Raw genomic sequence first — 24078 nt, 5'->3', positions numbered from 1 at the left:
TGGGGCTTTGTCTGAGCAGGGCACTCCGGTCAGGTTAAACCTTTGTAATTAGGTAAGACACGCAAAAAAAAAAGAGTTTTTGCAATGATCGAGGGAGAAGGGGTGGGCTGCAATGAATGGCAAGGATATGACATAAGAAGCAATAGCTTTAGGGAAGCTAAACCAGAATGCACAGAAGCACACACACAGAAATATACTGCACGCTGCAAATGAAAACATTTCTACAATTCAAGCCTCTTTATGTCATAGTTAAATTCATTAAATCTACTTTTTGAAAGAAAAGCAGATGAATCTCCGCACCAAAAAGAAAAAAATATACAAACATCAGCAATGTGACTGGCAAACATGTCTGAGATGGGGGGCAAAAGGCTTGCGCAGAGCAATCGGCTTAGCTGCAAAGCACTTGTATCATGGCAAGGTAAAAAGAAAAAAAAGGAATCAGCTGCAGCAGCGGGAAACCATGTTGTCATACAGCTCCTATGCAACCACAGTATCTGCTACACACTCTTCAAGCATAATAACAAGAGCGGTCATACTAATAAATGGAAAGAACAGGAAATGAAGCAGCCTTGAAAAGCACCGGAGAAAGCTGGAAGATTCACTGGCAGCAAACACATGCAATCCTACGGAGGACACACCTTCCGCAGCCAAGGAAGGGGATGTGTCTTTCAGAGGCATTTCCCCCACAACTGTTAGGCTCTCCCTGCTGGATGCCACACTTGGTATTTTGTCTTCGTGACACACTGTGGCCTCCAAACCAAAATCCGGCCGACCCTCACCGAGGCCCTTGGCCTGCTCTGAAGGCTCAGTGGGCCCATGCTCTTTCCCCAGTTGCGTCCCAGGAAGAGCAGCAGGTTTCACTTCCACAGCCATCGGACTTTCTACTGGTTCTTCTTCTTGGAGATGGAAAAAGGAGGCGACATCAACACCAACAGTAAACACCAAGCACAAAGCTCAACATGACTGGTTTTCTTAACACTTTCAGCTCTGAACGTTTCAGATTTCTAGGGTTTGCTAGAATCCAGCCCATTTTAATTGCAATAGAATTGATTTTTCCCAAAGAAAAAATACCGAACAAACCCCAAAACACCTTGTCTCCCCCAGAGAAGCACGTTTATGCTGGAAGATGAGAGCTGAAAGTGCTTTATAGGTACACTTCTCCCAAAGATGACTGTGGGTCAAATGTTCATTGGAAATGGAGATGATATTGAACGATGGATGGCTCTGACAACATCTGATAGATGTGCTGTTTAACCCAGTAAGAGACATTGAATTGAGGTGGGGTAAGGTATGAGTTGTTAATTTATTTCCCCTTGCTGTTACTGTCTGCTAAATGACAGCAAGTCTGCCAATTACATGGGTCCTGGTTTTGGCAAAGCATTCAACCACTTGAACAGTCTTAATAAGCCTTGCACATAGCTGGGAACTAATGATTTCACCAGAGTCCAGCCAAGATTCTTACACAAAGTGCTTTGTGAACTGCTTCGCCCTTGGCCTGCCTGAGATCTGAACCCCATATGTGAAAATCACAGGTGTCACACAAGGACTCTTCATTTGCTTTTCTGTCTCCCTCACTAGCCTCTAGGCTCCTCTCCTCATCACCATTTAAGCCAAAGAAACCAATGAACACCACGTTCCTCTGCAGTTTTGAAATACATTACTTTGCCTACAGGTTGCTAGAATCAGTGGACTAGTACCAAGAATGGTCTTTATTCTACTCTTGCCATGGAAGAAAGTCTCCCTTCTATCTTGCCACTGCTGTTCAGACAGAATATTACTTTGCTCTGCTACTATCTCTTCCAATAGGAAATTAGGATTCAGTGTGAATCCTTCGATTCAGCAAAATTCGTAAGCAGCTGACCAGCAGCCAAACTCAAATACACCTAATAACCTCTCTGGGTTTTAAGTCCCATGTTTAAGGACTTTGCTGAATCAGGCTTAGAAAAAAGTGGTTTTGAATCTGAATCTCCTGGCATTAAGATTAAACCTCTTTACAAGGGCGTGATTTTTCTCCTGAGACTGTCCCAGTTAAAGGTAGGCAATCAACCATCCATTTCAGTTATGGCCTTTAGAAAGTAATTTAAGGAACATAAATACTATTCCAGGCTGAGAAAATACCACTACATAAAGTGCAACATTATTAATAACACATAAAAATGTAGTTAGGGAAAGATACTGTATCTTAAGTGAACAGAAGCTAGAAGATTCCGAATTGGAACTGGACCAATGCCTGAGGGATATTTACATATGGCAGATTGTAAAAGCAGCCCAGCAGAACAGCAAGTGTCCAGACAATAGAGGCCCTTACTCAAATAACTTGCTGTACTGCTTGTTTTTTCCAATTTTATGTAGTTGTGTGTGTGCATTTCTTTTAATTAAAGAAGTTATTTTACCTCATTTTGATGGCAATTACTTCACTCAATGCCATGTGTTAAAACTAATTACTCACTAAGTCTTTTCTTAATTAGGTAAAAGTAGTGCATATCTAGCATTGAAACATTACAGGTTAGGCTTCTGGTGCGAAGCAGTGCCTAGGTTCCTTTAAAGTGGCCAAGTCCCCAGAGAACAAATCGTATCATCTATATTAGATCCCTCTTTTACTGAGTCAGCACATATAGGGGCACACAGCTCAGAAATGGATAAAATCTGGGAAGAAAAATCCCATCCTCACCGCTAACACAAAGAAAATACTGTGGCTCTCTCAGTATTACTAGAACTCATCACACCGAATTTTTGAGAATAGGGATACTTAAAAGAACCACTGAAAAAGAACTTGCATGAAGTAAATAGACTTCATTGCAGCAGCTGGAAAAGATCTGGCAATAGCTGCAAATGAAAAGGTTTTCAAGAATGGATAAGCACACGTATACACAGAGGCAAACAACCTGATACATAAACAGTGCTAACAATATCAAAAGTTTGCATCAGCAAACGATTTCACTAGATGTGGATGTGCATGATTGGCAATTATGCTGCTTACGAACTAAAAAGCAGGAATGTTTCAAGAACAAATGCAGAAACCCAACTACAGTAAGGCTATGCCTGTGATTTTCTGACTCTCCCAGCTTCAGGCAGACATCCTGACACTGACAATCTGCAGTTATTTGCATTGCTCTCATTCTGATGCTGCTGCACTACTGGGCTACATTATCCTGTTAACTGTGGACAAGCCTCCTGCTCTTGAAATGCCCCATTGAGCTATTTCAGTCACAGACCTCCGCCTTTCTCAGGCACACATCCCCAGAGAATTCAGATCTGCTTTTAACTTCACCTCCTGTGTCTCAAGATTAAGTTAATCAAATACTGCCTGATGAAACATGATCCAGTTTGCCTTGGATAAGAAGTCACAGTTCTCATTAGACACTGAAACAGATTCTCCCTCGACTCCTAAAAAGTTGATTTTATGTAAACTCCACAAATAAAATAATACTTACTGCTGGACCCAGGCTGCAGAAGGAAGGGGTACAGGAACAAAGAAATAGCAAACTTTTTTAATACGTCTGCCTTGTTTGCAGCCAGCTGACAGTGTTGACTGGGTGCATCCACAGAACAACCAGAGATCAAACGTGACCCAGTACTGCCTAAAGACACCAGTATGTACTGGGGAAAAAAAAACTGATTTCCTGTCTAGTGAAGAACTAAAGATCCTCCACTGCTAACTCTAGTACAGACATGAGTTTAACTCAGCTGACTTAACTTCAGTAACAACCTTCTAACCCACTCTGCACACTGTTCCTAGCTGTGATTCACTGTCACAAAGTAAAAATTAGTGTCTGCTCTTTTTGCATCTGCCATCAACTTGGCCAGTAGACCTACATGGTTTAAGCACGGTTTCATTGACGCCAAAATAGCATTCAGTGTTCACATTGCAGCTTCACTTTGAGAGTGAAAGACTTGGGAGTCAGACTCTTTCCTTCCCCAGAAAGCAGCAATCCCAGGCACACATATAATGGAATGGATGGCAGGTGGGTAGAGGGGAAGAGGAACAAAATGGGACCATGCTCAGTTCACCTTCATCATAGCCCAACAAGACCTCTGTGCTCTTCACTGTGGCACTGGGATGTGTACAAGAGCCAGTCCACTCTGAGCTGAACAAAGGGTGCTCATAGTACTCCTCATCCGAATTGTAGGGCTCATCATCGGCTACAGACACTGAGATGGAGGGGGCCAGGCCTTTACGCCACTCCCTGCTGGCAGCAGGCCCGCAGCCTGGGCACAGGGGTAGCGGTCCCACCTTATCCTCCGCCCCTGCATCTACAAATAGACACACAGACAAAAACTGCAGGACAGACAGACAGAAACACGGCAAGACAGGATGGATGCATGCACCAGCAACACTAGCCACTGTGTCATACTGCAGAGTGGGTGAAATCAGCCAAGCTGCAAAGTAATGCAGGATGGAGGGATGGGGCAGCTGTGTGTTTTAACACGTGCCATGAATGTGGCACTTCCTGCAAGGTCTGTGAACGCTGGGAACCAACAGCCGGAGTAAAGTAATTTCCAGACTGCACTCATTATTTAGAGGAATATACATTGTGCACAAACCACATCTCACAACTTGCACTGGCTGTTCTAAAAACTTTTGGACTATCCCAACAGTTGCATTCTTTTGTATTCCTCGTCACCAGGTGTCAACGGCAGTCATCAAGGTGTACTTTTTTTTGTTGTTGTAAGTCCTTCAATTGTAAGTGTAAACTAGTTTGCTTTTCACCAATTGTCATTTTTATCTATTTCAATGTACTCACTCCTCTCCTTTTCCTGTAAATAACAGTTAAACAAAATGAACAAACAAACAAAAGTGCCTTTGTCTAATTGCCAGCTTTCTTTGCTTCTGAAAAAGGCCACACAAAGCTGCTCATAGCACTCTCTGTTGGTCCTGTATTTCACACTGTTGTGGCTCATTTCTGTTGGAGGAAAGGCTTCCCACCTCAGAGTTTACCAGTTCTTCAGAATGACACCTTTATTCACCCGCCGCTGTAGCTTCACAGATAATCACATAATCAGTTCAGGACTACACCATCTACTGACAGCTACAGGGAGAGATAGTCTGGGTTTGCTCTTCCTGGACAAAAATAACAGTGCAACAAAAATGACTGACCCATACAGACCTAAAGAGGAGACCTGGCTATAGTCTGCTCTGACCACGAATTGAGCCATGAAAAACTAGAATTCTAGTATGAGAGAAAATACATCTCAAGTCCATTTTTTTGCAACTTGTTGTTGCCTGTGGCAGCTGCAGTTAACCCACTGGATTTCCTAGCAGCGTCCGTGCTGAGCGTACCCTGATCTTTCTCCAGACAATTACAACTTAACGATCCCCAGAGCTTCCAAAACTTTCCTCACAGATAGAAAGCAATGAGTCAGGAAGCAATCCTTTAACACAGACAGAATAACTGGTACTAGCCAGATCTCTGTGTGCAACCCAAAGGCTCATGAATGCCACAGTTACTACCACTACCAGGCTTGAGAAAGCCATTTTTATCCACCTCTATCATCTGGTCACACCCTGTGACCAAACCGATCCCATCACTAAGAGCTCTTAATGTATTGATTAGTGTTTCTTCTGCCCCAGAAAAGGATGCTGGGCATCCTTTAATTAACCCTATTAGGCTCAAGCAGTGGAAAAACAAAAACAACAACAACAACAACAACAACAACAACAAACGCCCCCCCCCCCCCCCCCGGAAAAAAAAAAAGAAGAGAGAGAGAAAAGTTATTCATCAATCTTAATATTAATAGCTCCAAAATGTCTTCCTGTGCTGTAAAAGAAAGACTATCCTTGTGTCAGAGTCTGTGACAGCCCTGAGCTGGTCTGACCAGTAATGAATGTATGTCAAGTGCACCCATGCACAAATACAAATAATGCCCAAAGAACTTTATAGGAGTCATACCTACAATTTTGTTCAGGGCACAAACGTTGCCTTGAACTACTGATAATTTAGATGCTCCACCCCTGTAGTGTAATCTAAAACACAGATTCAGGACTTCAAGTGTGTTTAAAAGCAAGGTGTAGAGAAATGTACCAGCTGCCTGCCTCTGCTGAGCAGGAAACTGCAGAGCCCTGCAATAAGAGACGCTAAATGCAGGGCTGAACCTTGCCTCCCACCTTTCCCTAGCACTTCAGGCCTGGCAACAAGGCTGCAGTGAAGCATCTTTTTGTCTTGATCCACCTGCAATGCGTAACCACAGGTTTCTTCTTGATAGAAACTTCCACAAAATGCAGTGACAGATCTGAGGGGGCTCACTGTTTCCAAAAGATACGTTTCAGAGGATGAAGAAATGGCACAGCACGTGACAGCCCAGGAGCCAACTCTCTCCCGAGCACATTCAGGACTGCAAGATCTAGTGCTGTGCAGATGCCCTCACACTAGTTCTTGTTTATCACTGTGGACAAGAGCAGCAAGGGGTGTGATGCACTTGCTATCTATTTGCTGGAACCAGGGTATTGTGGAGAAGAGAACACAAGGTTCTCGTGGCCAGAAGCGCAACAGGGAGGGAGGACATGCACAAAGGAGGAGGTGGTGCACTACAGAGATGGAAAGTGCAGTGAGAAAATTGGACGTTCTCTTTCTGGCTGTGGATCCTATTTTAAACACAGACTCTTCGGATGTAAAATGCACCAACAGGAGTGAAAACGAAACTCTGATTGTTCTAGACTGATGTGAACAAAGATGGAAGTTGTTTCTTCACGGGCTCTGCATGGAAGGAGGTCAAAAAAGCATAGGTCTGCTTCTGCTTTTTAGCACAGCAGGACTGACAACATTACAAATGCTCAAATACACACTACTGTGACGGGCCAAAATCATTGCAAAGTCTAATTGGAACCATTATGTCTGTGGTTATCACAGATTTACATCTTTTTTTTCAGTTTTGTTATTTTTGAACTTACTGCAGAACATTGCACTAACATGACAATGAAATCTTTGAAGAGAAATATGTTTGTATTTATGCAACAAAAAAACCTCCTTTGCAATTTTAGTCCCTTCTAATAGTTTTCATCTAAAGCACAGGAAGAATTCCCACGTTTTTCTGAAGTCCAAGATAAAAATCACTTCTCACAAAAGCTAATTCAGCTTTAGCTTGCAGGTATATTTCAAGAATGCCCTTCATTAGATAATGATTACTGCATATAGATCCTTTTTTATAGGACATACAGTTACTTTCAGTTTGCAAAATATTCTCATTTGATATATAATGCATATCCTGAAATGCTTATTTCTAAATGGAAGGGAGTCCCTCAAGGCATGCTGCTATCTTGTAACATTGAGAAGAATTTTTACACGAAGATACTGCAGACCATTGTCAAAAGGCACAGAGCACAAAAGAAATGCCAGGTTGGCAAGAGAGCACCGCATCAGTCCTGCATGACCAGATACAACTGATGAAAGGATCAGACAGTGAAAATCTAATTTCCTGAGCAAAAATATGTTACAGTAGGTGAAATAAATGAAATAGTGTCAATAGGGCACATTAGTTATCTTACCTTGTGCAGCAGTAAAAAGGGACAGGCTCATCGAAATGGTTTTTTGCAGCCAAACGAAAGGAAGAAACCTACATCCACTGCCTCCCTTCTGTCATGAAATACACTTGACCCACAAACCTCTTTGTCTTTTCTACCTTTTTTTTTTTTTTTAATAATTTGTATTTGCTGCATGGCTGGCCACATCCACCTTTGTCATGTCTACAACAGTGATTTCAGTCTACTATGACTGAAGGAAGCCTCTTCTGAATGCAGAGCAATGCAACACACACTGACAAGTGCGCTAGGAAAACGTTTTGAGAAAACAGAAAAAAAGGAAGCCTGAGTCAGATACACATACCAAATACTTGCCTTTTTCTTCTTCAACAGCTTCAGAACTGAATAAATTTATAAATGTGTTTCTCTGAGTAGAAAGACAGACAACGTAAAGGTGCAGGGGATGGAGAGCCTGGTGGTATAGGGAACCAAAGGTGTAAACAAGTACAGTACAAACGGGGTCAAAACCTACTGAGGTAAACTCTTCCAAGTGGGAGCTTTGCCTGAATCAAAATGACAGAACTGGCTCCCCGAGTTCAGCAAAACTCAACTGACCCACAGGAAATGAGAACCACAACTTCCAACATAAAGCAGAACACAAAATGTTGTATTTCCTTTCGAGCCCACTACTACACTGAAAATGGACAATGTTAACATCTGGGGAAAAAGCAACCATAGTGCTACTGTATTAACTCAAACGTACGTGCAGGAAGAAGAAGAACAGTGATATTGAGTGATGTACTGAGACACATGCCCAGCTCTGAACAACACTGCCCAGTAGTCGATAACGCCATCGTGCTATGTAGCATGGGCTACATTTCACCACCTTCTGCTAGTACAACTTGCAAGATTGTGTCCATCTCCTTAGGTGACAATTTGTAATCTCCTGACAATTATCAATGTGACTGCTTTATAAAACCCTACAATACGTGCAAATAACGTAATTAATAGAAATAATACATAAAGCTAACCCTAAACGAAGTAATGGAAGAGGGCTGACATTTGCCTGAAGTAGGTCAGGGCCTTTATTGTGATGTGAAAAATCAAAAAGCATATGGAAAACTACTCAAGTGAACTCTATAAAAAAAAGAAAAAAAAGTGGTGAAAACCTGGTTAACAACTATAAAAGCCTTGCTAACACTCTACTAGCTTCCTTCCCAGTCAGTCATTTTGATGATGAGAACTCGTGTACCAGTTTTTCAAAATACACACACACACCGCCGACACAACAAAACTAGCACCCAATAAATCAGATTTTACATATTGGTTATTGACCATATATCCATGATGTATTTCCAGTACAGTGGACTGCCCAATGTTGTTGTTAGCACAAGCTGTAACTGCATCATCTCAGAAAGGACTGGAGGAATGAACACGCCTAACTGCAGTGTCTCGATAAACTATGTTAGCACACGCAGTAGGAGCTATTCACTTCCAAAGTTAATAGAGTCTCTGTTAAAATACTAACAAAGTTTGCTCAGCAAATGACAAGAAATTACTTTCATACATTTACTAGGGAAAAAAAAACTGGGGGGGGGGGGGGGAAAGAAGGGCTAAATAAATGGACACACAAAAACACTGTTCACACTGGAGAGTTCAGCTGACAGCCCCCTAGAGACTCTGAACCCAAATTCTTTCCTTATATCTACGTGATATGGCTCAGCTTTGGTATATTGCCTTCTCTCTCTACTGATGACCTTGATGCAGCACTCTTTTTCTGTTGAAGAAACCACTGACATACACGCTTACCATAGTGACAACTTCACTGGGATTTAGACTTCTACTTAAACATTAAGTGAACGCTTGATTTCTTTGATGAGGGGATTTTAGCAAGAGGGAAAAGCAGAGATCATGGGCTATGGAGACTGAATATTCATTGTGCAGATAACAGAAATGTTCTTTATGAGACTAGAATTTCACTCCTGCACGATGGGTACAAACCCCACTGCATGCAGACACTGAAGCAGGAATTACAGGTTGAAGATCAGAAAAACAATCCAACGCTCAACCTCCTTACTTTCATGTGTTTAAGATTCCAAATACAAAGCTAACGGTGATTAAAAGCAAAACAACACAGAATCCAGACAAAAGAATCCTAGGAAAACAGGAATTACCCATACTGACTGAGTTTTGGTGACCACACTGGGATAGCAGACATCCCAGCTGATATTACATGTGACAGATTAAAGGGTTAGTTAGCATCACCACCTTTTCTTCTTCAATATGGATGTACTTAACATATCCTGTCAGTTATGTCTGTGCATATGGATCTACCTCATCCATGCACTGCAGTTGGTTTGCAGATGGGGAGTTACTGCTGGGGAATGCCTTATCTTTCCACATGAAGCTGAAGGAGGTATCTCCGTTTTCTGATTCCCCCTTGCTTTAGATTCATGTCTCATCCCTCCTCTGGCAGCCGTACACTGTTCAGGAGACCCTTACCTTCCTCCAGAGCTCCAGTCTGCTCAGAAGCTGGCGAAGGAGGTGGGGAAGGAGGCAGGTTGGCTGACTCTTCGACTGCTGGAAATCAAACAATGGAAACAAGATACAGCAATTAATTCCCAGGAGACCAATGCTTGATGCAGGCTGCAGTCAGCCTGCGCTGCCCAGCTGAGAGAATTAGTGGATGGGGACCTGCATGCCAGGGATCTGCAGGAGAACCTTTCAGAACTCTGGGTTGTTAAAGCTGTATTAAAAAGATTTGTTTTCTTAGATGAAACGCATTATTTTCAAAATTCTAGTCAGAGAGTGCCATACAAAAAATGAAGTATGAAATTATCTTTCAGATCAGTATGGCACTTAGCCTTCAGTCACTCAAGGCAACAACAATAAAGCATCCGTGGAGGAGAGATTTTACAAATTCAGGCTAACTGTAACAGCGAGAAACTGGCATCCAATCTTCAGTTTACCTTGAGTATGTGAACACAAAACACTTTACAACCATTTTTTTATTTTGCTTCTACTGAGTTCAAAGTTAATTACAGAATGTATGCAAATACTCTTTGTCTAAATACAAAAGACATCAGCACAGAGAACTTATGTCAGCTATGACCTGTTAACAATTGAGCTGAGTGAGATGCTGTGAAATCAAAGCTTCACTTAGGTTATGTTTCAATTCATTTCCAGTCACGAGTCTGCATGCTGAAACCAGATGATGTTTTTTCATTAATTTCAATAAAAGTATGATAAAATCCTGAACAAGCTGCTGCTTAAATGAATTAAACATAATTTCTGCATCTGATTTCATACTAATCATTTTGAGATTCATTTTTTTTTTTAAACCAAAGCTTCCACTGTGACTTGAGCCACATTTTGAAGGAGAAGAAGAAAAGAAGAGAAAAGTAACGAGTCCGTTAACAGATCTGTTATATAAACAGCAAGTCCCAACAACCAGCTCTCAGTTCATGACTCCTTACAAGGATAGAAGGGTCACTTTCAAAGCCCCAGAAGAATTTTCCTGGCCTTCTTTCCCCTGAGACCAATGTAGTTTGGAAGAAAGCCCTATGTGAGTGGCCTGTCAGATTTGCTTGTCCAGGCACAGAGTATTTCTATCTTCACTACAGGCCCTTTGTAGCTGCATTTATGTAATACTGATTGATCACAGGAACTGTAACACCAGTATGTGCTAACTGAGGAAGCACTCCTTACCATGTTTGAAGTGTTTTACCTCACTGCATGTAACTGAATACTCGTTTTGACTCACAAAGGCCCCAGTGAAGCATTGTGTCCTTAAATATGTATGAAGTGTTTTGTGGAATCGGGGTCTTTCACGTAATATTCAGTCTCTGCAAAGAAGGGAGTTACTGAGCCACACATCACTCTGCTGAACCTGCAGCTCAAAATTAATCCAATGAAGCAAAACACCTAGGGATCAAATTTACAACTAATTCTTTTAATTACTCATTGACTGTAATTCATTCCTAGGCAGGGTCCAGCCACTGTACCAAGTGGAATGCCTGTGGGAAAAATACCATGAAGTGTTATTTTGATTTGATCACAACATACACACTCTCAGCAAGACTAATCCTGGGGACAGGCTTGTAAGACATTCATCACTTCAGGACAGCATTTGGTCTTTCTCTGGTGTTTGTGTACATGCTCTGGGCAACTGAGGAAGTTTTCTGGCAGTGAGGAAGCACTGTACCCACAAATGGCTGTACAGTTACCTCTATATACATACAGTTGCATTTTGGACCACCTCCAGTCTGGAGCACCGCACTTGCTTCCACCTGGTGTCCCTCCCTCTGCCTCACACTCACGACTGCTGTCCCCTCTCCCACTCCCACCCTTGGTCCCCTATTCCTCTCTGTGTCTTGTCAAGAAGCTCATCTTCCGTATTCTGGAGTAGCTGCCATCAATCAATAAAATCTCATTCTTTTTATATGCCTCTCACCTAATCTTTGTCTCTTCAGACATCAAGCTTCCTCTCCAACAGCTGAACATAAAGGGCTGTCAGTGCTGCTTGGTCCACCACACAAAACCACCTCCACCAACTCTAGTCACAGCTGCACTGCTCAATAGATAGGTGGAAAGCTGCCCTTGTGGGCACACAGTGAATGGGACTGCCAAAGAGGAATGAAGAACTGAGGCAGTAAGGGTGACAGTATCGCATGGTGCCGTAGCTCACCCACGACTATGACCTACATGAATACACACTGTGCTGTTGAATACAAACTGTTTGTTTGGGTTTCTTTTTAATATATGTATATATGATGTTTGCAGATGCAAGGATACTCTGAGCATTCTTCATCTTGTTTTACCTATAGGTAGTGGTCCAGGCTGATCTTTGTGCTGGGCTTCTTTTTCCTGTTCACCCTTGAGGACTGCTACAGCTTCAGCTGTTACTACTTGCACTATCCTTGCAGACACTTCTTCTGTGGCAGCAGAAAAAAAGAGAAAAAAAAAAACAACACAAAGAAAAGCACAATAATGAGAAGGATTTCTCAAAAATTGTAAAGATTAAACAGCATATTAAAAAATGGAGACTGACTTGAAGCATTTTCTAGAAGGTAATCTTTTCCTGAAATAAAAGCAAATCATTAAAAATGAAATAGAAGGACAAGATATTCAAAAGACCTCTGTGGAAAACGCTGAGTGTTTATAAAGACCAGGATTCCAGCCTTTGCAGAAAGATGCACGAAGCAGCACTATGAAACGTTCTTCCTTTGGTCTGTTAGGGACAATGTGCAACAACAGCAACATTTTACAATGATCATCTATAAAATGTCTTGCAAATTTTTATTTTTTTTTGCCTTATGTACTGTTTTGCAAACCATGGTAGCACAATCACTTCAGTAACTGGATTTCATGACGTTTTATGTATGGAGTTAGCTGCATTCTTACTTGTACTTCAGATGTTTCCACTCCATCAGCACACAGTTAATATGCATTAAAGGCACTTACACATCTAAGGATATGCTAATGAGGGACTTGAAATAGAAGAGACAAATATTTCAATATGATTTAAACGTGTATTTTGGGCTCCTCATCCCTTTTAAGAATGCAACAAGAAGTTTTAATTAACCAGTAGCACTGAATACCACACAAGTGGACTGCAGAAGATAACATCCATGGTGCAGGATGGACTCGCAGGCCCTGGTCTGGGATACTGGTTTGCTCCCAGCTGCTGCTTGTGCTCGGGCAAGGAAGAGGAGCACCAGGAGAGTCGCTGGGGCTGCTGCATGCTCCATGGAGGTGGGTGCCCCACGACCATGCTTTGCTTTCCCCATGACCAGCACTGTGCAGTGTGTCCAGTGGAATCCTCCATCGCGAGGATTCCAGCGAGGAATCGCTCAGCACTGCTCCACCCCACTGCAGATGGCAACATTCTGCACTCGCAGGGCCCCCATTAAACACCATCCCTGGGGGCAGAAATAAAAGCTCTCTGCTCATCCATTACCGCTCCCTCCAGGCAAGGGAAGGGGAAGTATATTTAAATCAATGCCCTACTTGCAACTTTACGGCAACCACCCCAACAAGGGATGCTGTCCATTAGATTAATAGTGGCTTCATCTCACTCTGGCAGAATTCCACAGTGTTTTTAATGCAAAGTTATTTTTCTTCATTTGTACTTCAGAAAAACCAACTTTTTTCCCCAAGAAACACAGATGCAAGTTACTCGACTTTCACGGTCATGCTCATCTGAAAACAAAACGCTCCGTTAATCTCCCTTTTGAACAAACTGAGTATGTAATGAGATATTAAAAAAACAACCCACTGGCAAAGAACTTTCATAATTGTTGGTATTTATATCCTACCATTCACTTCCCTCTTGACTGGTTGCCAGGAGGGCGGGGACTACAACACAGCATCATTGGCTGCAGCCAATACCAAGAGCTGATGGATGAATGTGTCAGAACCACCACCAAGCAATGGAAAATAAGTTGATTGTTAAAAACTGCTCATCTAAGAATAGATGAGGAAAACCAAGGATAAACTGACTAGATAAATGATCAAGTTGAAATCAGACCTGAAATCAGAAGACGTTTTGCATGATGCTTCGGCAGTCTTCCCCACAGAAGGAAAAACTTCATCTGGCTTTGAGATGGAGATCAATATATTTATGAAAGAAACTACGTGATACAGATGCCCGTATCAGCAGGAGGCCAGGTGTGGCAGCTCTGCTTCTCTGTCCCTCTAGTCAACAACACGCCCTCAGTGCATTAAGTGAAACTCCACTTTGTTATGTAAATGAGACCAAGCCCCATAAGCAACTCGTGCATGTGGCTCCAGTCATATGGACCAAAGAGCGACGCTGGTTAAAACCCCATCAGTCTTCCCAGTCGCATTTTAGGCTCCTGTATCTCATTTTGGAGTTTTTCCCACTTCCACCCTTGCTGGATGTGTTCCTCTGTACCCCACAGTGAGGAACAGGGAAGAGATGATGCTTCACAAACCCTCCCAGATGGTTACATGGTGCGCAGCAGTGGAATGGACACAAACAGTGCTTGGAAATCCTTACAGGTCCTGACAATTCCCTGTGCTGTGAGGCACACACAGACTGCACAACAGTACAGGAAACAAGTAGGAAGATGAATTCTCCAGACTGGCATTCCCTCTCTCCAGAGACACGTGGAGCTCTGTTCCACACTGCACCTCACAGCCCGAGCTGCAGCACCTTGCATGGCAGGACAAGGAATGCAGGTAGGAAGTCAGTCTTGCAAAAAGCAACCTTCAACACGCAGCGTTTTCGTGCTCAGATTCTGTTCATTTGAGAATATGGAGGAACACTGCCCTGACAGCTCTGATAAGCATGGAGAAGGACACAGAGCTTTGCAGGGAACACTGTGGCTCTGGAAGACACCGCACTCATGCAATGTGACCCTTCTGTCCAAACTTCCACACCAACCTATAAACCATGATACCAACAGAAGTAACATCATCAAGTCTGCACTGATACAATTGGGAAGACTTCAGAAAATCAATTTTTAAGCTTATTTGCACATGAAAATTACAAGAAAAGGCTTCAATTAATGTTTCAGAAACAGAGTATCGAAACTTTTACCATATTGAGTAGCTTGGAGTATATCCAGAGGAAACCCACTTAGTCTCTGCCACCCAAACTACCACAAGCTTCTTCCCAGCAAGGTAGGACAAATCTATACAACAAACGATTTTGATTGTTACAAATTTATACTTGTTTACACACAGCCTGATTCTGGGGTGCAGATGGGCCCTCCAAGGCTGTAAGACAGCTTCTGCCCCCTCAGCTCTCTTCCTGATTTAATTTGCCTGGGACACACATTATGCTGAACAGGGAGATGCGGCTGGAGGTAAAACGGTGCCTCTTGAAAAATGGTAATTCCAGACTACGAAAATACATAAATAAAAAATAAAAATGTCCTCAGGGTTGTTATCCTTTTTTTCTATTTTAAAATCAAGAAAGGCTCACTTTGAGCACTCTGTTGATGGATATTTTGGGTGACACAGGAGGCACAGGCAGTTCACCAGAACAGCAGTGTTTTTGCTATACATGACTGCTGCAAAAGGACAGACATTTTTGTACTAATGGACACTATAAATAGCAGATCCAATGGGTAAGTCAAATCCTCACAGGGCAGCTATTGAGACTCTTCATAGTTTCCTTATGGTTCAGTTAAAGTTCAAGGAAGCCTAATGATAAAGAACAAAAAAAAAAAGGACAGTGAGCCAGCCTGGATGCCAGGCAAATTCTTCACAGCTTAAAAGCTTTGCAGAGAGCTTTCATTGTAATGTTTTATTTTCTCTCTCTTTAGCCAGGTAGACACCCCTTGCCCCTACTTTGTCCCTTCAAAAACAGCACTAACAAATGACAACAACAAATGCATATTTCTTAAAGGCAACAGAGACCTTGGCTTCACATAAAACTCCAGCACAACAGAAGGCCAAAAGTGGGGCTGTTTCTTTTTACCAAAATGCCAGCTGCTTATAGGATGCAGTCCGGCTGCAGGGAGCATGGTACCAAAAGTCCAGGTGGCCCTCAGATATGATTTCCATTGTGAGAAGAGACGTTGCAAACCATGCTCAGCATGAGCTCTTCAAGCAGGGCAGGCCGAGCTGAGAGACCAGGAGCTAAAAGGCACAGGGGTGGCACTTGTACCGCTCTCCTACGGGCTGTCACTTCAGCCCATGCTCATGTTTGTCTGGTAACTAACCGTGCTGTGGCCATTCTCTGGCAGGGATGTGAGGATCATGCTATGCTGAGAGAGCTTACATCGATCTTGTCTGCTGTGTTAACTTAAGCCAAAATTAAAACTCAAACCAGTGAGCACCTTCTGCTCCTGGCCTTAGAAACAAGCACAATTATTCCCCTTAGGTGTGACAAAGCCCAGACTCTAGCGCACCAAAGTGGGACATCTGGAGCCTCCTTTCCCCACAAACAACTCAGAGACACAGGGTCTGTAAAAGCATGGTTAGGGACCAGCGGATGGCTCCAGCAGAGCCAAAGATCCGGGATCAGAACTTGTGGAAGGCCAAGATGTCATTTCAAAGCCCTTCTTCATTTCTTATCGATCCTGCTGCAGTTGTCGATGGACTGCAGATGCCTCCACTGCCACCTGAATCCATTTCCTACATCATTTTCATTTCCCAGGAAGCCTTTCCAGCCCATTAAGTTTTTTAACCAGCCCCAGCGACAGATGTACAGATGGTCACAGAAGTCTTTTAAAAATGCCTGAGCTTTCACCAAACATTTCTGGAAAACTGTTAGAAATATCTGAGAGCTGTAATGGCAAGAGCTGAAATTAGATCTGTGACAGATCTCCGCAGCAATGCGTGGTGTGTCTATTCCCTTCGTGCCCTTTGTAACTGTTCTCCTTCAGCCCTGGCCACTTTCTCTTCTCCCAACCTACCATAACCTTGGGCACGATCTGTTGAGGAAACAATTGTGCTGTGAACATGACAGCCTATGCGACACTGCAGCGATAGCTGCCTCCGACAGCCCCCACCCAGCAGGGCCTTCTCTCCATCTCCCTCATTCCCCCATGCAATCTGAGGACTGGTTTCAGCATCTTCCTGCTCTGCAGGTGGGTGCCCTGATGTTGCCACAACTCCACCTTCCCAGTTAAGAGCAGCACCACTGCTTGCTCTTTTGAGCAGCAGCTTTATCTCACACCACTACAGGGGCAGTAGAGTTTGTCGTAGCCATGGAGGAAGCCATCTGGTCTCTGCAAAGCAAAGGTTGTTTAGGGCACAAACAAAGTTTAACATGCTGGAACCACGCAGCACAACAAATGCTCCAGGAGAAAAGCAAAGGAAAGGGATGACAGGAAGGAGAGACAGAGGAGACTGAAAATTGTGTCAAACTGCACATGCATTCACAACGTTACCCCACAGACCCCATCGTGAAAATTAACAGCGAGCTTGTTTAAAGCAAAAGGTAATTAATGCTCATAGAGGACTGAGGCTAAAACAGGGATAAAGAAAGATGCAAACAGATGGAAAGGATAAAATAATATGTTTCATTAATTATGCTACATTTTAGGAATGGAACACAGGCAGGGCACAGCAAAAGGATTAGCTGCATGTATGCTTGCAGAACTGGGAAAACAAAGCAATTTCAGTCAAAATGTGCCTGTCAGAATCCTCAGCAGGGTGCAGAGCAGTTTCCAAGGTAACCAGCACTAATTGTTGGCACGGCAAATCCAGTCAACAACAAAAGCAAGGAGGAACTTGTGCTGCTGTGCAAGGCAAAGCAGCCCAAACATATTTCTGCAGAAAGGGAAGACACAAAGTAGCCCTTCGCTATCTTTGACCATTTGAAAAGCATGCAGCACCAATGGATTTCTCACCCTCCTCCCTCAGGTACTGCAATTCTGAGTGCAGCTGGACTATAAACAAAATAGCTATTGGATTTGTTGAGAGGCATTCAACAGCAGCTCCAGGGAGGGCCCCGACCTCCCGCTCAGCAGCCCCAGAGGCAGCTGGGACTGATGAAGCAGGGCAACAGAAGCAGGGCAGCACCTGCTGATGCTTCTGATGGAAAAAGGAAGGCACACCTTGGGCTTTATCATGGGGATTAATAACAACTCTAAATCCTGCCTTCTGCGCTCGGATTAAAAGAGAAACGCGCAGCAGCAATCAAAACAGTATGAATAAGTCATATAAAGCACAAATAATGGAAAAAAAGCAGTAACACGGCTTTGCAAAATTCAAATATTTGCTGTCAAACGACTTCAGTGAGTGCAAATATTTTGCTGTAAGTAGGTCCTTGATCTGGATGTTGGCAAAATCAACAGTAATTGGCAGGAGGCATGAAGGGAAATAATGGGACCATCAGCTTTTAAATTAAACGAAACCACAACACAACTGACAAGCATCGCTTCCCCAGTAAACTCATTGACTGAAGCCGCTGTAGCATCAATGAGGATGAGACAGATGAATTTAGTCAGCAGAACTCACCAGCCAGCCAGCTGAATGGGTCAGGAGAGGCACGTGTATCATGGAAAGAGAAACCTTTAGTGGTACAACGCACTGAACCACACAGGTATGGATGCTCAGACTGCCTTTGGAGAAAGGTGCACCACAGAGACCAGGTGAAAAGAGGTGGCACAGGAGAGGAGCTTGGCTGGGTACATCACCTCTCTGCTGCCCTGGCTGTGTCTTCCTGGCCATCTTTTCAGCTAGAGTTGAACATAATCCACATCTCTAAGGCGCGCAAATGGCAAATTTGTGCCACGAGTCAGGATAACCCTGAAAGCTGCACTAAGCGGTCCTCCAGCTCCAACCACACACACATCAGGCAGAGCCCTTTCACCATGTAAAAAAGCATCAAGGGTTCCCTTCCTGCACAGATACACCCCTTAAATATGGAAGGTGTTCAAAAAGGAGTCACACAAATGGCAGTTCAATAAATCAATACTTTAAAAACAAGCCCAGGTTACTACAAATACTTGTGCCCTGTGCATTCCCTGAGCAGTATCTCCTTCGGTTTACTGTCACAAAGAAAACATTTACTGCCATCAGCACTTCCCAGCCAAGCCAAAGGTGGGAAAAGTGAATGGCTTCTGCTCTGCCTGACACATCAGCTATGCAATTACAGCTGACGTGCAATACCAAAGCAGCCAATGCAAGACCCTCTGCCAGGACATTGCAGTGAGGCCTCATCGCTTTTCCCAGGACTTGGCATTACCCAAAAAGCAGCACTGGACATAAATACCAGCTATATTTATTTTTCACTAAAAATGAACCCTTTAGAACTTGTGCAGGAAGAAACCACCGCAGAACCAGATACTTAATCCTTTGAGTGTGAGTAAATACACATAAAGGTAAATAGTTTTTAAATCAATGTTTGTTTTGGACTTCAGTACATGCTGACGTTTTAAATCAGCACACTTTTAAGAGCTGATCTGCTTTTAACATAAATGGGAGAACAACTCACAAAAGTCAATGCACTTATGAGCACTTATGCTACTTAGAGCAGGAGGTCATGTCTCCTATAGTTTGTTTTTAGCTTCTTTTTAAAGTATGAAAACATTAATTAAATTTTTAATTAATTTTAATTTTTTAATTAATTAAAACATTGCTTTTACAATGTTTTCTGTAATCTTTAAAATAGAAGAGCAAACAAACAAAACAAACACCAACAAAGTATGAGCACTGCTGAAGATTAAAATAACAAGTCCTGCATGAGCTGGATTTTCCAATTTTGCCTGGTCCATTGTGACTGAAGGCCACTCTGTCAATGCAACAGTTCTGATTCATGCCATTAGGGGAGCTGATAACACACAGAACACAGCGACAATGGTGCCCTTTTCACCCTAGGGTTCATGCTGCTGGTCACCCCCTGGTAACCAGCCAGCCCTGCCATGCACCAGCAGCTTGGCCCCACCTGTATGCAGACCAGTGTCTCTCCCTCGCCGACTGTGAAGAGCAGCGCTTGTGTGCTCACAGGTGAATGTGTGCAATGCTTCCTCCAAGCAGGCATCTCCAACCCATCACCACTCACATCTTCTCCTGTCCTCTGCCTGCGCACCCTTGGAAGCTACGCACCAATCACTGCACAAAGGGATGAGGAAAGAGAAACGTGCACCTACTCCTACACACAGGAGGTGCACAGATACACACAGGAGGTGCACAGATACACAGGAACGCAGGCATTCAGTGCACCTTCTGAACTAACTTCTACTTTTCCTGTCTTTGGATACCCAGAACGTGCACATCCCTGGCTATGGTGCTGTGGGGACAGCTGAGAGCAGGCTCCAGGTCACTGCAGCCACTGGAGACGTCTGTGTGCAGAGAAAGAGCCCAAGTGCACAGAAAAGGAGTGATGGCTGTGGAAATTCCAGGCCAGAGAGGGGCAGCATGGGGTGGTTGGGATTAAAACAGGAATACAAAGAGAGAATGTGGGAATAAAATGCCAGAGGCAATGTTAGTGAGAAAAGAGGGTGAGTGAGAAAAAGAAAGAGCGGAAAGAGCAGTTGTTTGGAAGGACTATATATTCTGAAATAGAAAGCCTGGCAGCAAAAGGAAGAGAAAGCAGCAAAGGATCAGCTGCCTTCACAGCTCACCAACAACCTGCACAAGTTGCATTTGCCCTGGATTTGGCAGAGACCCTTGATTTGGGGTGAAAGACAACAGCCCCAGCTGAAGTTGCTCCCTACTCTCGAAAACAGAGAGGAAAGCAGCTCTGCTAAATCAGGACTGGTGCACCCATACAGCAGCAGTACTTCTGCACCTCTGTGCTATGCCTCTAACCTGCCAGCTGCACAGTGGCATGGAAGGAGGCTGCAAAGAAGCCTCACTGTAACTGCTGCAGGCTGCGCAGGTTGCTGGGAGCTGTGCCAAATCGGCTGTGTGCTGCTGTGAGTTGGTCTCAAGGAAAGAAATACGAACAAAAAAAGTGAGATATCTGGGGTTTATTTTCATCTCCCCAAAGCGTACGTTGTCTCTAAGTGAATTTGATTTCTGTGAAGTATTTGATCTATCCTGAGTGAAAACGACTCGCTGGAAAGCAGTTAGCAGATTTACCTGCCTTGGAGATGATGGTACACCATAGTTATTTTCCATATACTGAATGCAATTCAAGTTCAAGTATTTTCCATGCACAGAAGGGCCCACGATCTTGTCTATACGATTGGGGTGCCTTGAATTTCCTGCACTTTTGCATGCCATAAGCAATGTCTCAATAACAACAAAACTGCCAGAACAAGACTGCATTTCCAAACCATAACTCAAAATGAGCTTTCCAGGCACCACTGGTTCTGCTCTGCAGTCAGTCTGCAAAATAGCCCAGGAAAATGTCAGTGTTTTGCTCAGTATCACCCAAGGAACAAGTGACAGAGTCAGAACCAGTTCACAGCCCACTCACTTTGAATCTTGCTTTGAATTTCCAGACCAACCTTTTCACAGCTGGGGCGGACAGGCGATGGATTATTGGTGCTCACTTACCATCTAAAGCTAGCCTCATTAGGCTGATTTCCATCCTTTCAGTTGGCAAAGGCAAGCAAACCTGTATTAATCATCTTTATGATTTAATGTGAGCAGTAGCAACTGTGCATAACAGGAAGAACCTAAGCTAAAGCACTAGCACAAACTGCTGGTTCTGCTGTCCTAACCTGGGGTGTGCATGTTGCATGAGAAGAGATGACTTGCTCTGTATTTTCACCTCACAGCTTAAATCTGCAGGGAAGACAAAGATGGGGTGTTTATCCCCAGCTTCCTTCTAATCTTTCATTTCAAATCCATTCTTGAACTAAAGCCCAGATTGCCTTTGCCATCCCATTTTAATACAGGGTATTAAAATTGGGGTTAACTGAACCGAGACATTTGCGCACGTATATACACGTGATTCTTACATGGATACATCTTGCACCACAAATGCACCCTGAAGTAGTATTTCCTTTCCATTTCCATGGAAGTTGTGCCTCAGTGAGACCCCACTGCATGGTGCTCACAGACTCTCTCCCCATCTACTCATATCCCTTAACCTTGAGAAGCAAATACTGGAAGAAAAGAGAAAACAAGAAAGAAAAATGCTCCTTTCCTTTGTCAGACAGTCTGGCTGTGGCTCAGAACCTTTACAGAGATGCTGTGCACTCCTGAATGCTAACTAAGCTCCCAGGCTACAGACTTTCTCTCAGCGGAGCTTAAAGAGAGATCTCACTCAGCACAGGGACCAGTTGGCATGGCAACGCAGAAAAAAGGAGCCAGCAAGACCTGGCACTCCTGCAGTAGTGGCAGCAGACTTTGCATGCCTCATACTTCTGTAAATGATGTGTTGGTACCTGCCTCCCCTCTGCCAAGGCTGGGCCACTGCTGCCCGCAGGGGCAAGGAGGGATGCCCGGCCACTGGGGCTGCGGTGAGCCAGGCCAGGCAAGGCACTGAGCCACAGAGAAAGTGGGAGGAAGGGAATAGTAAAGCATGTGTGTGAGAGGAATAACGACCTTAGCTCCTGTGCATCGTGTGCAAGACCCTGCAGGCTGACAATCGCCTGCGCAGAGTGAGGGGCTCAAAATAAGGCAACAATGTCCACCCACCAACTGCTGCCTGAGAACCGCTGCTTCCTTTGCAAGAGAGGAAGTTGGCACTTCAGCTCTGCCTGAAACAAGAGGGGCCGTGTCTCTCCAGAACAAGGCTTACTTGTTTGTTAATGAGCGTTCCTTCCAACTGTCCTGCTCTCAGAGCAAATTTGGAAAGGAAAATCATGTGTTGCCACAGCCTGCAGCGATACCATCATCCAGCTGCGGTCACAAAGACTGCCCACAGCCAAATGCTACTCGGTGCTCCTGCAGGTACCCCAGGCTTCCACTGTGGTAACAGACACCCTCACGGCTTCCCTTTGGACTTAGAGAAGAGCTACCAAGCCCTGCCTCTGTGCAGGACAGAGCTGGGCTGACTCCAGAGGTCATGGCCTCAGCACTGCACAAGGTAGCATCACCCACCCTGGCCCTGCCACCAACCTCCTTTGGCACCTTTTCTCCCAAGAAGCGTATCCTGATGGGACCTTCAACCATCCACAGTTACCCTGGCAATGCAGCCCCTGAAGCGTGCCTCCAACTGTTTTAAAAGGCACCTTCAGGAGCAGCACTAGTGAAACACAGCCCGAGCAGTGCAGCTGGAACAATGTCATTTCAGCTGCCGCTCCACTGCATGGCTGTGATGCGCCCTGTACCTCTCAAAGGCTGCTATTGATCGCAAGCACTGGTTGCCAAGCCAACCCAGCACTGACGTTTGGCTCCCACTGCTGAAGGAAGCACAGTTGCTCATGCAGTTCCCTCTTAGGATGCTCGTGGCCTAACTAGAAAACACCAAAGTGCGTCAGAAACAACAGGGAGAACAAAGGACATAGCTGGTCGATGCCTCCTCTTAGCTAGATTTGACCCTGATGTGGCACAGATGCAGCAGCTGACTTAATGGTGTTTCTGTGTCTGGTTTAAGACAGCTTTCACACATAAACCTGAACCAGAGGCTGACATTTTCAGAGGAGCTTTGGGAATGCAGGAGACTGGAGGCTGAGCTTCCCTGGGTGTCACTGCCCACAGCTGGGACCAGCCCCTCCACTGCAACCACTGCACTTCAGTCAATGCCCAACTGATCTCTGAAGTCCCAAGCGGAGGCAGAAGAGCAGAGCCAACCCCTCAGAGAGGTTACAGCTGGAGAAAATGGGGTGCCCTAGTGGAGTTAGTGAGCAGCAGTGCAAAGGCACAGAAGAGCCTTCAGAGACAACAGCGAGCATCTCTGCAGTAGCTACTGAATATCCACAGTCAGGGAGAAGCTGGGGCATGCATTGGAAAGACAAGAGTTCCTCTGGCCTCAATCCTGGTTCTCTGCGGAGAAAACGAACACCTGAGGAGAACCTCCACAGCAAGCTTAACAGAGAATGGTAAAAATAACATCTTTTAAGAGTGTCACAAAGAGCCTCTGCTGCCTCTGCATGTGTTCTCTTCAGCAACATAGCATGAATACCCGAAATATTCCAATAACGTGCCCCAGAAAATGACACTTGTGTTACTCCTAACATGAAGGAAAAAAGTTTAAGAAGCCAGCTATGTTTTCCTGTCTCTCAACAGATAAAGGTGATGGTGCACAGTAATTACTGTCACATTTCCTGGGCAAAGGATGTGAGATCAAAATACCTAATTAA

At 44.1% G+C, this 24078-nt stretch overlaps 1 protein-coding gene across 1 annotated transcript in view; it reads right to left on the bottom strand.

Annotated features, from left to right (window-relative positions):
* MAP2 (microtubule associated protein 2) overlaps positions 1 to 24078 on the bottom strand; it is a 192001-nt gene that overhangs the window by 34340 nt on the left and 133583 nt on the right. The window contains exons 6-8 of the mRNA XM_042874432.1: positions 12277 to 12390; positions 9959 to 10036; positions 780 to 896 (exon numbers count right to left, since the gene is read on the bottom strand). Coding sequence (XP_042730366.1) covers positions 780 to 896; positions 9959 to 10036; positions 12277 to 12390 — 309 coding nt within the window. The remainder of the gene's footprint in view (positions 1 to 779; positions 897 to 9958; positions 10037 to 12276; positions 12391 to 24078) is intronic.

The sequence above is a fragment of the Lagopus leucura genome, unplaced genomic scaffold, assembly GCF_019238085.1.
Source record: "Lagopus leucura isolate 7727_CA_CO unplaced genomic scaffold, USGS_WTPT01 Super-Scaffold_100012, whole genome shotgun sequence".
NCBI lineage: Eukaryota > Metazoa > Chordata > Aves > Galliformes > Phasianidae > Lagopus > Lagopus leucura.
This window is presented reverse-complemented; position numbering and strand designations above follow the sequence as displayed.